Here is an 18824-nt window from a genome sequence, read left to right as displayed (position 1 = left end):
AAACTCCTTTAAAGGTTTGAACGAAAGGTGTGAATTCTGAGCTAGAGAATTGTTAAGTACCAACTTAGCACCTAGTAAGAACCTAACACCCTCCAACCTCTGTTTTCCTCCCTCCCTCCCTCCTTCCCACAACTACTTCTTATTCATTTGATATACATCATATACATATATATATAAATATGCATTCTTATAGTGTGTATATATATATATATATATATATATATGTGTGTGTGTGTGTGTGTGTGTACATTTTATATATATATATATATATATATATATATATATATATATATATATATATATATATATGTATGTATATATATATATATATATATATATATATATATATATATATATATATATATATATATATATATATGTATGTATGTTGTATCCTATGTTACAATTTAAGCTCTGTGAGGGTACAGGCTACTTCACTTTTGAATTTTTATATCCATATCTTAAAACATAACCTAGCACACAATTAGTGCTAAATAAAGGCTTGCTGATTGATTCCTTTTAGAAACATTCTTCATGTACAGTTAAGGTCATTGACTTGTTCAAACAAAGACCAAAATCATTCAAAACCAAAACCAAAAAGATAAATGTAAGAAAAATACTAAAATTCTAACTTAACTAATTCAAAAAATGGGAAAAAGACAAACATTTTAAAAATAGACAAAAACAAGAACCTTCACCAAGGGAAGGTTGGATAAGAAGAAGGAATAGGGAAGGGTTTGTTTTTTAGACCCAGATATGACTAATTATAATGATACAAGGTATTAAGAATTTTTTAAAAACTGAAATAAATTTAAAAAATTTTAAAAACAACCTACCTGTCCTGAATAGGGCCTAGGGGCCTCTCTCCTTTCTCTAACTAATCTCCAGGGTGTTATAATTTCATAGGAAGACAGATGTGAGGTCTGCTGAAAACCTATCAAAGAAAAAAGCAATCAAATTATAATCAATGACAAGGGAAAAACAACATGTGATATCCAAGAAAAATATCAAAAGCCCAAAGTACCAAATTCTGAAAAACTATCAGATATGCAGATATAATACAATATCTCATCTTACTTAAATTTTTTCACATTTCATGTGGATACCTCTTCCATCATTTTCATACCCTGTCAGCTATCATTTACTTCTACATACATTATATCTTCCACAATGAACACAAGAGTTTCTTAAAGACAGAGACTAAATGGTTTTTCTTCTTGTATCCCAAGTGCTTTGCAATAGAAGACACATAGTAAAAATGTGCTGAATTAAAAGGGAAAAAAAAAGTTAGTATATATTCTCTTTCCTCTGGAAAGAGCACTAATGATCACAGATACTTGAAAATATGTATTGAAGATTTCTAGGTTTCTTGGAATCAATTCCTAGTTTTTCTAAGTTCCTGAAAATGATGGCAATTGGCAGGAATTAAAGACAAGTCTTCCTATGCCATTAAACTTCATTCCTTGCTTTCTATCCTGCCATCTAGATGAATCCTTTTAGTTTAAGACACACTTCCCCTCATACATGTCTCTCCTTCCCTTACGATGGATTTGGCTCCAAATTGTCTCCAAGAGGTCAGAATGGTGCAATTTATGATGACTAACCAGTTGGATGTAGCAATGTAATGTCTCCATTGTTCATACTTTATTTGCTTTATTTGTCCTTCCCTTTCTTCATGAAACAGTCAGTTTTTACCAGAAAATGCTCTGAGGTCACAGTAAAGATCTGCCCACTCACTACCAGTTAAGCAGAATTTTCCTGGTCTAGCACTTATTATTATTATAATTTCCTCATCTTTTTTAAATTTCCTCATCTTTGTTAACCATCACTCAGTTACTATTTATTCTCATTATTTCCAAGTTTATACATATATAAAAATGGCCACAGATGGAAGGGCTTCGAATAGATTGCTCTAGCTAATATGCTTTGGAGTAATTAAGTAATAGTCACTAAGTGACAGGCACCAAGATAAGAGCTGGGAATAAAAAAGATAAAAGACAATCTTATCCAGGAGGAGCTCACAGATTAAAGAGAAAAACTGATTGCAAACAACTATAAACAAGATGCATTCAAGAGAAAACATAGGATTTTATATTTGATTTTAGAGGTATTAAAAGAGTCACTAGAGTTCAGTGAACTGAAATACATGATGGAGGTAAAAGGTCAGATTTGTCTTCAAACTGTCTTCTCTCTATATTTTCGTGACACTGTTTTCTCTTGGTTCTTCTACCAATCTGATGGTTCAAATTTTTGCCTTATTTTCACCCAACTCATACAGACTTAAATATAGATGTCTAATAGGATTCTTTTCCCTGGGAACTTTTTTTTTCTCCCTATATACTATTTCATTTAGTGATCTCATCAGCTCCCAATATAATCATACCCTTCATTGAAAGATTATCAGATCTACCTAATATCTTATTCAAATATTTATCTAATATCTTTATTGACCTCTTATGCTTCTGCTACCTACTGAACATTTCAATTTCAATGTCCTTTAGATATCTTAAAATTATTATTTCCAAAGTTGAATCCATTGTCTCCCTCTACTACTCCCAAAACATCTTTTCTTCCCAACTTCCCAATTATTGTCAAGGATACTCCCAATCCTCCTAAACTTACAATTTAGGTATCACCCCTAACGCTTTACTCTCTCTCACCTTCACGCCTATATTCAATCCATTACCAAGATCTGCCAATTTTAGTTTCATAAGCTCTCTCCCATTCCTCGGTCCAGACACTACCATCACCCACAGCCGATTAATAAACTTTTATTAAATGCCTACTGTGTCAGGAACTGTGTTAAGTACTAGGATAACAAACAAACAAAAGGCGAGAGAGCATTTTGGCCCTCAAAGAGCTCACAATCTAAAGAAGAAATGGCAAAGAGAAAAATCACCAGGGTAGGGAATGAAGATAAGGTATCAGTTACTGATAAAGCTATTGTGATTTTGTAGGACAATAAGGTTCCATGGAAAGTGATGAAGGCTAGAGAATATAGTCAGTGGGAAATAAGATGGGTGTGTTAGGGGGTCTCCTTAAATAGGGGACCTGGGAATAATGCTCCACTGGTACAGATTCTCATCATTTCTTGCCTGTCTTTCTATACTGTCCCTTTAGCAGTCAAAGTGATCTTCCTAAAGAAAGCCCATATCTGTAATCACCCTCCAATTCCCCACTCCAAGAATTAAAGTAGTTCACTATCAGCCCTAGGATTAAAATTCTCTGATTTTCAAAGCCCTTTATAACCTGCACCTCTCAGCATCACCATTCCATTCTTCTGACACTTTAAATACCTAAACTATACTCTTTCATCCAGTGACACTGCTCTCCTTATTTCTTCTCAAACAGAATCTCTCAACTAGGTATTTTTACAGGTTGTTCCCCATTCCTGGAATGCTCTCTCTCTCCTTATCTATACCTCCTGGTTTCCTGAGCTTTCTTCAAGCTTTAGCTAAAATACCACCCATGATGTAGCTCTCTTCAGCATTGAGATGGTTCAAACCAGTTGCAATTGTGCAGTAATGAAGAGAGACATCTACACCCAGAGAGAGAACCATGGGAATAGAATATGGACCACAAAATAGCATTCTCACTCTCTCTGTTGTTATTTGCTTTTTTTTTCTGTTTTTTTCTTTTTTCTTCCTTCTTGATCTGATTTTTCTTACACTACATGATAACTATATAAATTTATATACACATATTGGATCTAACATGTGTTTCAACATATGTAACATATTGGACTATCTGCCAGATAGGGGAGGGGGTGGGAGAAGGAGGAAAAAAAGGTTATGCCAAGGTCAATGTTGAAAAAATTACCCATGTATATGCTTTGTAAATAAAAAGCTTTAATAAAAACTTTTAAAAAATCAATCATCCTAAAAAAAAACAAATTAATTAATTAAATTAAATACCGCCCATGCTTAGTTTTTTATCTAAAACATATATTTTGCAATGAAATTTATTTAATGCATGTGGAAAATTTTATAAATGGATATTTTGATTGCTGAAAGGGCAGGAAAAGAACGTTTCTTTTAAAAACAACAACCACCACCACCCTGAAAAACAACTTGAGAAGATATAGCACAGGACACAGACTAAGGATCAGATAAAGAACTGTCCTGATGAATGCACTGAGAAGACTTGTCTGAAGGCAAAGCAATAACAGAAGTAACTATGGTTGCCAGTCCATCACATCATTTTCATGTGACTGTTTCCAGTTTTAAAGGTTACAACTGAAAAAGTGTAAATCCAGCAAATATTTGGAGATTATGGGAATTTTTAAGAACTCTTGAGTCAGTCACACATGACAAAATTAGCACAGCTAAGTTTGACATCTTAGGCTACAGATGAATTACTGCTTACAAGGAAGCACTGATAGAAGGCATTAGAAGCCAAAGAAGAAACTCTAGGAAGAAGCAAGCCGAAAAATAGTATTAAAATAAGAATAGGGAAAATCTGAGTATAGAAGGAGTTAGAAACAGAAGACAAAAGAGATCACAAGAATTTAGAAGCTGTAAAGAGAGGAGCTGACAGAAAAGCTTGTAGCTGTTGTGTTGAGAGCCATGCTGACTGGAAGATAGGTACTGCTTTGCATAGAGCTGACTGGCTCACTGTGAGAAAGCTGAATCCTGCTGGGTGAGAAGAGTCAGCTGGACTAACTATAATGTAGTACCATCTATGGTCTGAGAAAAAGGAAATTTCTCAGAAGTCCCTTATTATCCTCTTCTGCTCCCTCTAAGCTTTGGATTTGCTTTGCCGTGAAAAAAGAATCTGACAACTGATTGTTGTCTGTCCTTTATTCTAGAAGAGGACCAAGAAAGATATCAGGAAGGTGATGTCATGACTTGCAAATGAATAGGAATTAAGTGAGGGAGGGCTGTGCAAAGTCACCAGCCTTAAGATATCCCCCCTAAGAGGATAGTAGACCTAGAGCTAGAACAGACCTCAGAGGCCATCTAGTTCAACTTCCTCATTTTAACGGAAAAGAAGCAACTAAGGTCCAGAGAGAGGTTAAATGTTTCCAAAGATCAGACAAATTATAGAATAAGAGGAAGAATTTGAACTTAGATCTCTGATTCCATTAAGTGCTTTTTCCACTGTACTATACTTCCTCAGAGATGATGAGAGACTAAACTAGACTTGTGTCTGAGTAAGAAAAGAGAAAGAGAGAGGCATTTTAAGAGATGTTAATAGAGAGAATAACAAGGTCTACACTAAAAATATGGACTGACCAACAAGATGAAGGTCTAGGCATTTCCCTAAACTTCAGGACCTCTTAAACCTCTCCAAAAATAAGGAAATGATTCTGGGAGGTGAGGGAGGTTAAGTAATAGCAAGACAAGCTAGTAGAAAACAAGAGATACACATAAACACAATAATAATCAATTGTAGAATTTACTAAGAGAAAAAAAAAGGTAGAGATAGTTATCAATTATTTCAAACAAAAGTTTAAAAAAGAGTTAAAAATTCAAGTAAAGGAGAAATCTACATTGTTATGTCAGCCATATTAATATTGTCAATTAAGATAATTAATTGATTTCGACTCAATAAATCATGGTTCTACTCCATTAATACCTTATGCTCCCTATTAACCAAACCTAATTGTGGCTTTCCTGTTGGCCCTTATAGGAGTCCTAATTTATTGGTCCCACCTAATATCTACCCTCTTATGCCTAGAGGGCATGTCCCTCTTTATCCTTATAACCCTCTTAATTACCCACTTCCACATATACTCATTATCCATAACCCCTCTAATCTTGTTGGTCTTCTCAGCTTGTGAAGCAGGCATTGGCCTTGAACTGCTGGTCAAAATCTATGGCATCCATGGTAACAACTACATTCAAAACCTCAACCTACTACAATGCTAAAAATGCTTGTATCAACCTCTATACTTATTCCACTAATCTAATACTCCAAAAAACCCTGAATTTGAATTAACACTACAACCCACAGCTTCCTGATTAGCATCTGAAGCCTAACTCTTCTATTCTATACCTAAGCTCTGACCTAAGCTATAATTATAACAATTCCTTCTCCCTAGACTCTCTATCAGTACCACTCCGAGTCCTGTCATGCTTACTTCTACCACTAATAATAATTGCAAGCCAGAATCACCTAGCTCATGAACCCTTAACACCAAAAAAAATCTATCACTATACTTATCATTCTTCAACTATCCCTAATCATAGCCTTCACCTCATTAGAACTAATCATATTCTATATTCTATTTGTGACAACCCTAATCCTCACCCTAATTATCATTACACGATGAGGAAGCCAAAATGAATGACTTAACACAGGCCTATACTTCCTCTTCTACAATAATAATCAGTTGTAGAATTTGCTTAAAAAAAAAAAAAAAATCTCAGACAAAATCAGAGTTAAAGATTCAAGAAAAAGAGAAATCTACATTGTATATCAGCCATATTAATATTGTTTTAGAATATTCAAAACTATTATATAGTATATGTTTGGAACATTGATGTGGCACAGGAAATGACGAATTAAAAAAAAACATGGAAAGACTTGGACCTAAGAAGGATGATGTTTTATCCATCTTCAGAGAAACAGGACAAAGAAGTATAATACACCATAGACATATATATATATATATATATATATGTATTATATGAAATGTAGATATGTATACATATATATGATTATAAGTATATAGGTGTATACATATGTGTGTATGTATGCATACATGTTTGTATGTGTGTATGTTTAACTGTAATCTACATGGGAAAAGTGGGAGCAGGAGAAGAAAGGGAAAAAAATAACAAAGTAAAAAGTACACAACAGAGAACAAAAAAACCTACAAAGAAGCAAAAAACGGACAACTCTGAATACAATGTATTCTCTTAGTATATACACTTTCTTGAAATGGAAATTTATTGTTACATATTTTGAATCCTCATGTTTTGCAGTGCATATAATTGACAATTTTTTTCTTTTTCTATTTTTTCTATTTTCTATTTAAGTTTTAAACATATATTTATATATACATACACACACATATATATTTAAAAACCTCTCCAAAAGAGGAATTATGTGCAAGAGATAAATCAAAGGAGTATGAGGAGCAATTGTATAGGTAGGAAAGAACTTACAGAGAGTAGTATCACAAAAACACAGAGGAGAAAGTAACCGGGGGAAAGGGGATCATTAGTGTCAAATGCTGCAGAGAGGTCAAGAAGAACTGAGAAAAGATCATAAGATCTGGTAATTATTAAGAGCATTAGTAACATCAGCTCTTCTTTTTATATTCTTTCCAATTTTTTTATGCTAACAGAAATTTGGCTCTTCCTGAAAGATACTATATCCCTGGCTGTATTATCTCCAGGGATGGTTATGCACATTCTCACTTGTATCCCAACACACTAAGACAAAATGTATATTATTCAATCTTTGTTGCAACTCATAGATTCTGACTGCTACCACTATCACTCATAGCAACTTTCCCTCCTCTAAAATTTACTTACTCCATTCATTTACTTTCACTGCTTTCTCAAGGAGTTCAATACCTGGCACATAATAGATACTATGTAAATATTAGCTATTATTATATTATTATACATTTCTGACTTCCCAATGCTACCTTTATTTCATTCTCTTTCAATTAGGAGGATGAGGCAGAAAGGAGAAAAAAAGTCAAATGCTTATTAGCTGAAAAAAATCAATGAAAACCACTAGTAGCTGTATGGAGTATGGTTTAAAGTAGGGAGGCACTTGACAGAAAGATCACTTAAAAAAGCTAATGAAATAGTCTAGACAAGAAATGATGAGAATATGAACTAGAGAGAATAAAAAGGAGAGAGCAGGATGTACTCATAAGATGTTCTAATGATAAGAATAGGAGTTAGCAACTAACTGGACATATGAGATGAGTAAGAAAGGGCAAAGTCAAGAATGATGCCATGCTTGTACACCTAGATGACTGGAAGAATGATGGGGCCTTTAAGAAGATGGGCCAATTTGGGGGAAAGATCGGTTTTCTACATAATGAGTTTAAGACACCAATGGAACATCCAAGTCAAAATGGTCAACTGCAAGCTAATAACTGTGGCTCTCTAAAGACAAACAGATCTGAAAATCATCTACAGAAATGATCATTAAAGCCACGAAAGCTAACAAAAACAACAAAACAACAAAAGAGTATAGAGAAAAGATGGACTAAGACAGAGAAACAGACAATAATTAGTAGATGTGAAACAGATAAAGTTCTAGCAAAAGCCTATAAAAAGACACAATGGAATGAACTAGATAATAGGTGAACTGGGCTGGAGCAGGGCTAAGAAAATAAAGGGTAGATAGGGATGAGAGATAAGAAACAGGAATTCCTCTTCTCTGGATATACTTGTTTTTGCCCTTCAAGCCATGAATCTCAAAGGAAAGGGGCAAAGATATTATACTCAGAGATTCAGCTATACCTGGGCTCCCCTATACAGCAAATTCCTTGGGGAAGTGGGGGATAGGAAGGAGGGAAGCCCATCAGTGTGGTTCAACTTAACTTAATCAAGAATAATTATCTTAAGGGAAGGACTCTTCCTAAAACGCCATAGCAATTCACCTTATAACGTGCCCTTAAAGTAGTTTTAATTCTTACATTAGTTTCTTCTAAGGCTCTTTCTTACCATCTCTAGTAAACTGATATTCCTTTTAGCGTGTAAGATGGAAATCTTATCTAGGTATCTAAATATGAATATGTCATTGAGGCTCAATCCTTAGAATCAAGTTCAGATTGATATTAAGCAAATGTTACTAGTGAAGTGACGATATGATATGAGTAATCTTTGTAACAAAACATGATTAAAGTTCATTTTCATTTGCCAAAATATACTGCCTCAGTTCAAATAGCTTTCTAATCACTAAGCAGTAACATCCTTAGTCACAAGATAACAGAAGGAAAAGACTATTTCCTTCCTGAGGATATACTACCAGAAAAGTTAAAAGCTTTCAAATGATGTTTTAGCCTTTTAATTCTTGAGCATTACTATATAATCTACACTACTCCTCTTCATTCTTGAATTTGATAACTGAATATGTTTAATTATTAGTATGATTTTAAAAATAGTTACTCCAAGGATTGATAGTTTCCTTGATAATGAAGAAGGGAAAACCAAGACTAAGAATCAGAAGACCTGAATTCAAGCACAAGAAGTTAGTAAGTATTTTTATATGCCAGGCAATCTGGATACAAAAAAGGAGAAAAAACAACCCTTTTCCTCAAGGCCCTCACATCCTAATGGAGACAGCACATAAATGATGAGGTATAGACAAGTTATTGGGAGGAACTAGATAGAATGCAATTGCAAAGAAGTCACTAGCAGCTGGAGGATGAAGGGACCAGGACAGACCTACTGGAGGAGGGATTTAGGCCAATTTAAAGGAAAGCTACAAAACTAAGAGATGGCAATTAGGAGAGACAACATTCCAAACTGGCCAGAATTATGATCACACTGATATTTCTTCATGAACCCCAGCACCTTTGTACTGGTTGTCTCCCTTCCTTTCCCCACTCTTCACCTTGGAATGTTTTCTCTGGGCACCTCTACCTCTTAGAATTCCTAGGGAACTTCAGCAATTATCTATTTCCTACAATTAAATTCTACCTATTTTGTTTATACTTGTATATGTACATGTTGCCTCCCCTCACTATATTGTAAGCTCTCTGAAGGCAGGAGCTGTTTTATTTTTGTCTTTATACCCCAGTACCTAGCATGGTACTGGCACACCATAGGCATCAATTAAACACTTGTTGATTGATTAATCTAAAAAAGGTGAAATTCAGTTGAGATAACTAGAAAAATCCTATAACTAGATTCCAACAATCAGCTTCACAAGTTCAAATTGGGAGAGATGTGCCTAGAGAGTAGTTTTTTCTGAAAAAGATGTGGAAGCTATAGTTGACTACAAGCTCAACATATCAACAACATAATAACTTCAAACAGCTAGTGTAACAGTGTGTCATTAGACTGCATTGGGAAATTCTCTGTATCAGAAAGGAGAATATGATAGTACTCTACTTTAATCAGACTAGTTTAGAATAGGGCTTCTTATTTTGCCCAAGAAGTTTTTACATATCTCAGGTATATATAATCAGGTGTTATAAAATATATAAAATAGGTATACACCTTTGATCCAGCAGAGTCACTACTGGATCTATATCTCAAAAGACATCATAAAAGAGGGAAAAGGACATATATGTGCACAAATGTTTATAACAGCTCTTTCAGAAATAGCAAGAAATTGGAAATTGAGTGGATGGATGAATAAGTTGGGATATATGAATGTAATTAGTTTGTTTGCTTTTTCTCTTTTGGTCTGAATTTTCTTTCATAACATGACAAATATTGTACATGTATAATTTGTATTAGATTGCTGTCTTTGGGAATGAGGTAAAGAGGGAGGAAAAAAAATTTGGAACACTAAATCTTACAAAAATGTATGTTGCAAACTATCTTTACACGTAATAAAAATAATAAAATACTGTTGAAAAAAATTAATTATATAAGTCAGGAGGATCTAAGTTCAGATCTAGCCTCAGACATTTAACAATTCCTATCTGTGTGATCCTGGGCAAGTCACTTAATCCCAAATGCCTCAGCAAAAAAAAAAAAAAAAAAAAAAAAAAGTATATAAAACAATTACTGACAATAAAGCATAATTTTGGATCCCCACATTCAGGTATAAGATCCCATATGGGTAAAGAATCATAGTTAAGGAGTGTAGAGCATTAAACTCAATTCTGGGTATCATACTTTAAAAAGAAAATTAGTTAAATCTGATCAAAACTTATATTCTTTTATGCAAAGCACCTGCAGGTAAGGGTATGATCCCCTATGTGGACAAAGGGAAAGGAGGAAGGGAAGAAGAAGAGGGAAATAAGGAGTAAAAAAGAAAGAGAGGGAGAGAAGGAAGGAGCAAGCTGTGTTGCCCCCCAAGAACTGGTCAGCTAAGTCCCCAGGAGGAAAGCTACTACTTCTCACAGATCTATTTTTTTGTTTTGTTTTGTTTTGCTCTCTAAGAAGACCATAACATCGGAAAGATGACATTATGACTTGCAAGTGAATTGGATTTGAGTGAGAGTTGTGCAAAATCACCAGTCTTACTCTCTCCTCTGGAGTCGAGTCCAATGGAAGACACTGTTCAGGATGAGTGGAGATGGCACTGGATGAAGGGGGAGACCTTGGCCTTAAGGTAGATGGCTCCTGAGGAGAATATGAGGCTGAAGACTTTGCATAACTTTTTCTGGCTTAAATTCAATTCACTTGCAAATCATGATATCACCTTCCCAAAGTCTTCTCTCTCTTCAAGAAGAAAGGACAAACACTGATGGTAAGTTTGAGAGTGTCAAGGAGATGGTGGAAAACTGTGAAATCATGTTATATGAAGAATGGGTGAAGGAACCATACAATTTTTAGCTTATAAAAGAGAAGGGCACTGGCAGCTGTCAAATATGTGAAGAGTTGTCACATGGAAATATAATTTGCATGACTTCACATATATTGCTTGCCTTTTCAATGGGTCAGGGAAGAATTAAGGGGAGAGAATTTGTTACTCAATTTTTAAAAAAATAATGTTAAAATAAATGAATGAATTTTTTAAAAGAGTTGTCATACAGACATAATTGACTCAAGTTTTTTGTCCCAGAAGATAAAACTAGGGACAACAGACATAAATTGCAATGAGGCAGATTTTGGCTTTATATCAAGAAAGACTTCCTAACAAAAAGAAGGGTCTCTTCCAGACTTTTTATTCTTGTATATTTATAGCTTGTATATTCTCTATTCTGGAATTCCTCAGCAAAGGCTGAATAGCCATTTGTTGGACATTTTAGAGAGGGGATTCTTTTTTATGATAGGTAGGACTAAGTGACTTTCAAAGTTTCTTTTCAATTATGTAATTCTGTGAAAAACTAACTGTAAGGGGCCTTTAAAGGAGTGCCACAGCGCATCGGGAGATAGAGGCCCGGAAGTAATTTCTGTGGATATTAGGACTGCCCTTGGGCGGGATCCTGGCCATATTGAGATAGCTTCGTAATGGGTGACTCTCTCTTAAGAGGGAAGACAGAGAAGCAATATGGACCCAGGTAAATCTGGGATCAGGCTCAAGGACACAGCTGAACATAAAGAGCCAGATGGAAGATCTTTTAACAAAGATCACCACTGAAGAACAGCAGGAAGCTTGTAATCAAGCTCCGAGAAGGCTATCCCCACACCCAGTAAATATAGCTCGGAGAGGGAGCAACCTAGAGCTAATGCGTATATATGACAGTATAGAGTATAAAATGCCACAGCTAGAGTTGCTGGAATTGCAGATTAAACTACAGATGGAGATAGAGAAAGAAGAAAAAGCTAGGTTACTACAGATAGAACAGGAAGAGTTCAAACCAGTGGCTGAAACTAAGGAAAGAAATAAACGAACCACATGGACTTCAGTTGTAGAAATTCTTCTTAGCATTTTGTTGGTTTACCTTGTGCATTGTTGTTTTAAGGAATTTATCAATTACTCTTCAGTAGAGAAGAAGTTTAGTTCTTTTTATGTGCAAAGCTCAGGTTTGATTTTAAATCAGCCTTTGGGGGATTTTCCAATTCTTCCCTCTGCCTCACCTTCTTGGGCCAAGGGAGAAGGGGGAGGAGGAAAAGGAAGGGAGATAATACCATCAGCACTGCCTATTAATCCATTTAAAACTCTGGTCTTCATTTCAAAGGACAGGAGTAGGCTTTATGCCCCAAGGCAAAAAGGAATTGTGGGGTATTGAGTATAATCAGAAAAGTTTTAAAAATACCGTTCAGTTAATTTCTAAGAAACCTTACAGGGGTAAGACCTTGCAGTTAGAGAGAGTGGAGTTTTATACTTGTAAAACTGCTAGGATCGTCTTTGGAAAGTTGGAACTCCTCTTTTCTTATCTGGTGGATTTTCCACTTCCACAGGTGAGCTTGATTTCCCAACCCCCTACGGGTACTTATAAAACAGTGTTTATATCTAGAATGGGTTGGAAAATTGCTGTTTTAATCACTAGAATAAATAGACAGTGTGTGATCTTTGACCCAGGAGGAAAAGTAATATCAGATTTATTGATTCACACTCCTGGAGTACAATTCGGTATCAGAAACTCAAACTTTGATTTTTAGGCAAAAGAATTCAGGGATATAGCCGAGTGTTCCTTTTTTCATTAACTGTATGAGTGGATGTTTTAAGACCAATGGACATTATGGCTTCATTCCAATCTGGAGAAGCAGCTAGACATGTGATCAACCATTTTTCAATTGTAGAAATTTCACATGCATTTAAGACAGTTTATGGATTGGCTTACAAATATTTTGCCTTTAGGTGTTTTTGCATTGAATTTGACTTTGCCCATTCCATTGGCATTTCTTATAATCCTATTAGTAAAGTCATTACTGCACCGACTATCCCCAAGATCTTCTCTTCTAAACAAGAGAAGGGAATTTTGGGATATGTGATTGCTTACAATTTTAAAATTTTGATTTTACATTTTTAAACACTTTTGATTTTACATCTTCAAAGTATTTTGATTTTACATTTTAAAGTTATTTTGGTTTTATATTTTTAATCTATTTCGGTTTTACACTTTTAAATTATTTTGGTTTTACATTTTTAAATTCTTTGCCTTTTACCTTAGCAATGCACTTCGGGCATACACAGAAAGTGCAGCTAAGTGACAGACTAACTAACTTTTGTCTGACTTTTGTTAATCTTTTTGACAACAACTTTGTTTCCACTGTGATGTGGAAAGGCCTGGATGGCATTTGGAAAGGCCCAAGTTGGGCCCCGGGGACATCCCTTCCTAGGTGCAGATCCAGCAGCAGAGTTCATCCCCACCAGAGACTTTTGTAACCTGGGGATCCAAGAGAAGGACCAGACAACAGCCCAGAGGGACCAGACAGATGTCCGCAGCCCTTCAGACGCTGATGGCAGCAATGCCCCTCCTGACCGTGACACCAGAAACACCAGACACAGTTCCAGTGTTGCAGCTGAAATGGACTGTTTTGGGTGATACGCAATATAAAGACTGTAAATGGACAATGGGCCTGCTTGCTTCTCCCTGGGCTACTTGCCATATGGTGGCCTGGGGAGAGGCTTTGCCCTATGCTTTCTATTGAAGGACTATGCTTTTAAATTAGTGGGTGAAAAATCAACACACCCACTTGCCGTTGTTATTGAGACAATGTTATTGGACATGACTTTGCTTATGTGCACCTGTGAAACTAGAATTGTTCTAGGATTGTGAAAAGTGCAATAGAGAATTGTGATAAGCTAGAATTGTTCTAGAATTGTGAAAAGTGCAATTGAGAATTGTGATAAGCTAGAATTGTTCTAGGATTGTGAAAAGTGCAATTGAGAATTGTGATAAGCTAGAATTGTTCTAGGATTGTGACAAGTGCAACAGAAAATTGTAAGAAACTAGAATTGGTCTAGAATTGTGATAAATGTAACTAGAGTTGTGACAACCTACCTCACTGATATTTGTTAATTAGAATTGTGATGTTTTACCTTGTTGACTTCCCACCTCAGTGTTGACATCCTACCTCATTGGCATCCTACCTCATTGGCATATTATATCGAGTATGACTTTGATGAATGGGTTGAACACTTGGGCCACTGTTGAGCCTGGTTCTTATTGTCATACTTCTGTTTACTGTTCTGCTGCTTTGTACCTCCTTGGGCATAACACTCTGTCATCTCATGGATCAAGTGAACTATAGCTGATGCTAAAAGTTTAGCTTGGTGAGATGTGCGGTTCCCGCAAAACAAGAGAAAGGGAATTGTAAGGGGCCTTTAAAGGGGTGCCACAGCCCGGAAGTAATTTCTGTGGCTATTAGGACTGCCCTTGGGCGGGATCCTGGCCATATTGAGATAGCTTCGTAATGGGTGACTCTCTCGCTGATTGGCTGTGTGTGTGACCTCACAGGCCCTATGTAAGCCCACTGCAGGTGGCAGGCGGTCCTCTTTAACCTGGCGTTCTTCACCTTGGCTTCCAAGCCTGGGTGGCCAAGCCAAGATGGATAGCCAAAAGAGGTAAGGGTTTTGGTAGTGAATACGTGGGTCTTCTGACCAGGTGTTCACTCGGGAACCAACAAGTCAGGGCATCAGTCAGGGCATTATGTGAGTAGGTATAATAAAGGCTTTTAAGATTACACGTGGTTGTTCTTGAGTGCGCTACCGGTTATTAAACTATAGATTCAAGAGATTGTGGCCAGAGACCTTTGAAGGCCTCAGAGGAGGCGAGCCACGTAGAGTTCACACTGCAAAGGACAGTGGTCAAAGGTGCTCTGGTGGGTCTAGGACAGACTAGTAATTGTAACTGCCAAGAGAGCACGTTACAACTAACCACAGAACCAAAGAGACAAATATCTAAATAGACAGTGGAAAATACAAATCCACATAGCTTTCCTTTTCAAGTTTGAACTACAGCTAATTTCTACAAAATTTATGCAGACCATGAATTACTCAATAAAGATAGCTTTTTCACAATCAAACACTTAAAAATAAGCATGCTCTTGTCAGCCTTTTATTCCTTCTGTTGTGGCTATTCCCATTTTGAAATTAAGTTATGTCACAGTTACAATTACATCAAAATGAATGTGTTCTTCTATAGTGTATCATTAAAAAAATAATCAAAAGATACTATTTATCACACAAAAAAAGAAAATCACACAATTATTTTAAGTTTTTTTAAACATCTCTCTTCCAGATCCCTTATTCTAATAATATATATTTAAATTTTTTTCAAAGTTACCCCCACCCTCCCATTACAAAAGTGAATTTACTGACAAAATAACATAAGAGTTGGAATCAAGAAGACCAGGGTTCAAATCTTGACTTTGAGATTTACTATTTATTATTTAATAGCTTTGTGACTCTTGGGAAGTAATTACCCAAGGAAACCATATCATAAAATAGATAATGTTCTATTATTGCACCTATCTCACAAGGTGCTTGTAAGGATCAAATAAGAAAACATATATGAAGTCTTTTGCAAATCTTAATATGCTAAATAAATGCTATTATTATTATAAGGCTATTGAAAATATTAGAAAAAGGTATAGTCTGTAATGGCTTGGGCAAAATTATAGATAACATTGCACTATAATAAACCCCAAAAATTGGTTACAAAAGAATTTTGAAATTATAAGTAGTACATTGTAACATGAGCTAACCATAACTGATAAGAAGACTGGCCACAAAAAGTGAAGATTACAAATTAAAGAGAAGTTTCTACTACTTGAAATTCAACATGTTCAATATTTATTTTCTGTGAAAATCCACTTTTCTTCCCAAATTCCTTACTTTTGATGAGGATATTCTCATCCTTCTAAGTAACTGAGAGTCATTAGCAACTCTCTATGACTTCTAGAATCAAATATAAATTACTAGTAAGAATTCTTTGCTCTCTTGTCTTAAACCCATCTTGAAGTGCTGGTCTACAGAGATAGAACACTAGCTAAATTCAGAATCAGGAAAATTTATGTTCAAATCCCAACTCAGATTTTAAATTAGGTTTATAACCCTAACAAAAGATTGTTTAATTTCTCTAAACCTCAATTTGCTCATCTTTAAAATAAGAGAGAAAAGGAAGGAAATAAACATTTATATAGTGCCTATTATGCACCAAAGCACTGTGGTAAACAACTTTACAAATATCAAATTTTACTCACAATGTCCCCAATATTATAACTTCATTTTACAGAGGAGGAGACTGAGGCAAACAGAGGTTGAAGTCATTTGCCCAGAACAAACAGCTAATAAGTCTTAAACCAGATTTGAATTAGATCTTCATAACTCTTGGCCCAGTACTCTATCCACCTTACCATCTACATGTGAAGTATCAGAAAGGGACAATAAGAAATGAATTGATGACTTTCTGCTTAATTGAAAGAAAACTCGAATATTTAGGGATCCAAAATTTCTAACCTGTACTAAATTCAGCTTTTTTTTTTTTTTTAAAGAAAGAATCATTCAATTGGGATTAAAAAAAGCACAAGTTATGAGTTTCCCTAAGATCAGTGGTTCTGCGTTGATAGCTCCTATCACCACCTAATAAAAATCCCAAGGCAACAAATACATTCCATCATATTGTTTATAATAAAAAAAAAAAAAAAAAAAAAAAAAAAAAAAAAAAAAAAAAAAACCCAGGTCGCACTTTCCTCCACGCATCTAAGGAATTTGATGCAATAACTAAAGCGTTAGAGTTTTTTCCAGGAAAAAGCCAAGGTATGACGGGCAATGACTAACTCTGTGGTGACTGATCCCAAACTAAGACAAAAGTCAATTTATGGGAGAAAAAAAGATTGCTAAACTACAGAAACTGGACACTTAAAATCCAAAGAAAAACACTAAGGCCAAAGGACAGTCAAGTAAGTTATACCTGGTCCAGTACATAGTACTATTTTATACTCCAGTGTGTCCAACATCCTACATAATAAATTTGTACGGCGATCCCACCTCCAAGACCACCTATAGTTCCAGAAGCTCTCAGAACCAACTTTATCCTCAGAACTCTGCTTCCGAAACTAACCCCAGTCAGGCGAGGGGGGGAGGGGGAGTCTCCTGATTTCCAGACATAGTTTTATGCTCAAGTCACAGACTTTGGAGTTTGACCTTGAAAGTTATGATGATGTGAGATCAGGACTAGAAGGGATAGGGAGGAGGTGGAGGGGGGGGGTGGAAAGAATACAAGGTGGAAAGGAGGGGCGCTGGAGGTATAAAAAGAAAGACGGGATCCTGGGTAAAGGGGGGAAGGGGAGGCATAAGTAAAGGGGGAGGAGTCCGGGGCACAGAGGGGAGAAGGGGATGGGGGAGCGCAGGAGAAAGAGCCCGGTAAAGGAGTAAGCCTTCAGTACATAGGAATGAAAACCTGGGGTTAAGCGGGGTGGGGGAGTCCGGGACACAGAAAGGCGGCAGCCCGGAGTAGCCCAGGGTACCCTAGGAGGTAGAATCCGAGGGTAAGGAGAGAGGGGGGATAGCCCCGGCTAAACGGGTGGGAGCTGCCCGAGTACAGAGAAATGAAAGCCTGGGGTCAAGTGCCAGGTAAAGGGTGGGGGCAGCCCGGGGTACAGAGGGACAAAAGCCCGGAGTAAAGCTGAGGGGTCCGGGGATCCGCGTACGGAGAAATGGAAGTCTGGGCTAAAGTGGAGGGGGCCAGAACACAGAGGAGTGCAAGTCTGGGGTAAAGTCGGAGAGATCCCGGATACAAAGACGTGGAAGCCCAGGGTAAAGCGCCCAGTAAAGCGATGGGAGGAACCCGAGGTAGAGCGGTGGGAGCCCGGGGGGGGGGAGGGAAGTTTGGGGTTCAGAGGAGTGGGGAAAAGCGGGATAGGAGCCTGGCGTACAGGGGGTGGAAGCCCGGGGAAAGAGAGCGAGAGCCCGGGGCAAAGGGAGGGTTACCGTCAGAGGATGAAGGGAGGAGACCGGGCTGGACGGCCCCGGCCCAGAGACCCCAAGGCCCGCCCAAACGCCGCGCTTCCCCGGGCTCGAGAGCGCGCCGCGCCCCCTGCCCCTCAGAGAAAAAGAGGACCGAGCCAGAGCCCCGAGGGGCCGGAGGCCACGCACCTGCCTGCGCCGCTCCCAGCGCTGGCCGCAGACAGGCCAGCAGCAGCAGGCCCAGCAGCCGCAGCAGCCGCCGCCTCCCGCGGCGTCCCGTGGAGGACGAATCCATGCAGGTTCTTTCCGCGGGCTCGGCTCACTGCTTCGTCGCCTCCGCTACCTCCATCATTCCAGAACCGGCCCGGAGCGCTAGAGCCAGCGCGCGCACGCGCACGCAAATCCTGGTCCCCAAGCCCCAGTGGGACAGA

General features: G+C 37.3%; 1 protein-coding gene across 3 annotated transcripts in view; it reads right to left on the bottom strand.

The window, feature by feature from the left end:
• ADAM9 (ADAM metallopeptidase domain 9) overlaps nucleotides 1-18823 on the bottom strand; it is a 93288-nt gene extending 74465 nt beyond the window's left edge. Inside the window, exons 1-2 of one of the 3 annotated variants that reach the window (XR_012486004.1) lie at nucleotides 18583-18823; nucleotides 837-934 (exon numbers count right to left, since the gene is read on the bottom strand). Coding sequence is in view for 2 of the 3 variants with exons in the window: in XM_074287300.1 (XP_074143401.1) it covers nucleotides 837-934; nucleotides 18583-18688 (204 nt within the window). In the remaining variant the exon portion in view is untranslated. The remainder of the gene's footprint in view (nucleotides 1-836; nucleotides 935-18582) is intronic. The other 2 variants (XM_074287300.1, XM_074287299.1) reach the window with 2 other exon arrangements.
• Nucleotide 18824: the final 1 nt, after the last annotated feature.

This window comes from Sminthopsis crassicaudata, chromosome 2 (genome assembly GCF_048593235.1).
Source record: "Sminthopsis crassicaudata isolate SCR6 chromosome 2, ASM4859323v1, whole genome shotgun sequence".
Classification (NCBI taxonomy): Eukaryota; Metazoa; Chordata; class Mammalia; order Dasyuromorphia; family Dasyuridae; genus Sminthopsis; species Sminthopsis crassicaudata.
The sequence above is the reverse complement of the archived record's forward strand: the minus strand, read 5'-3'. Positions and strand labels throughout refer to the sequence as shown.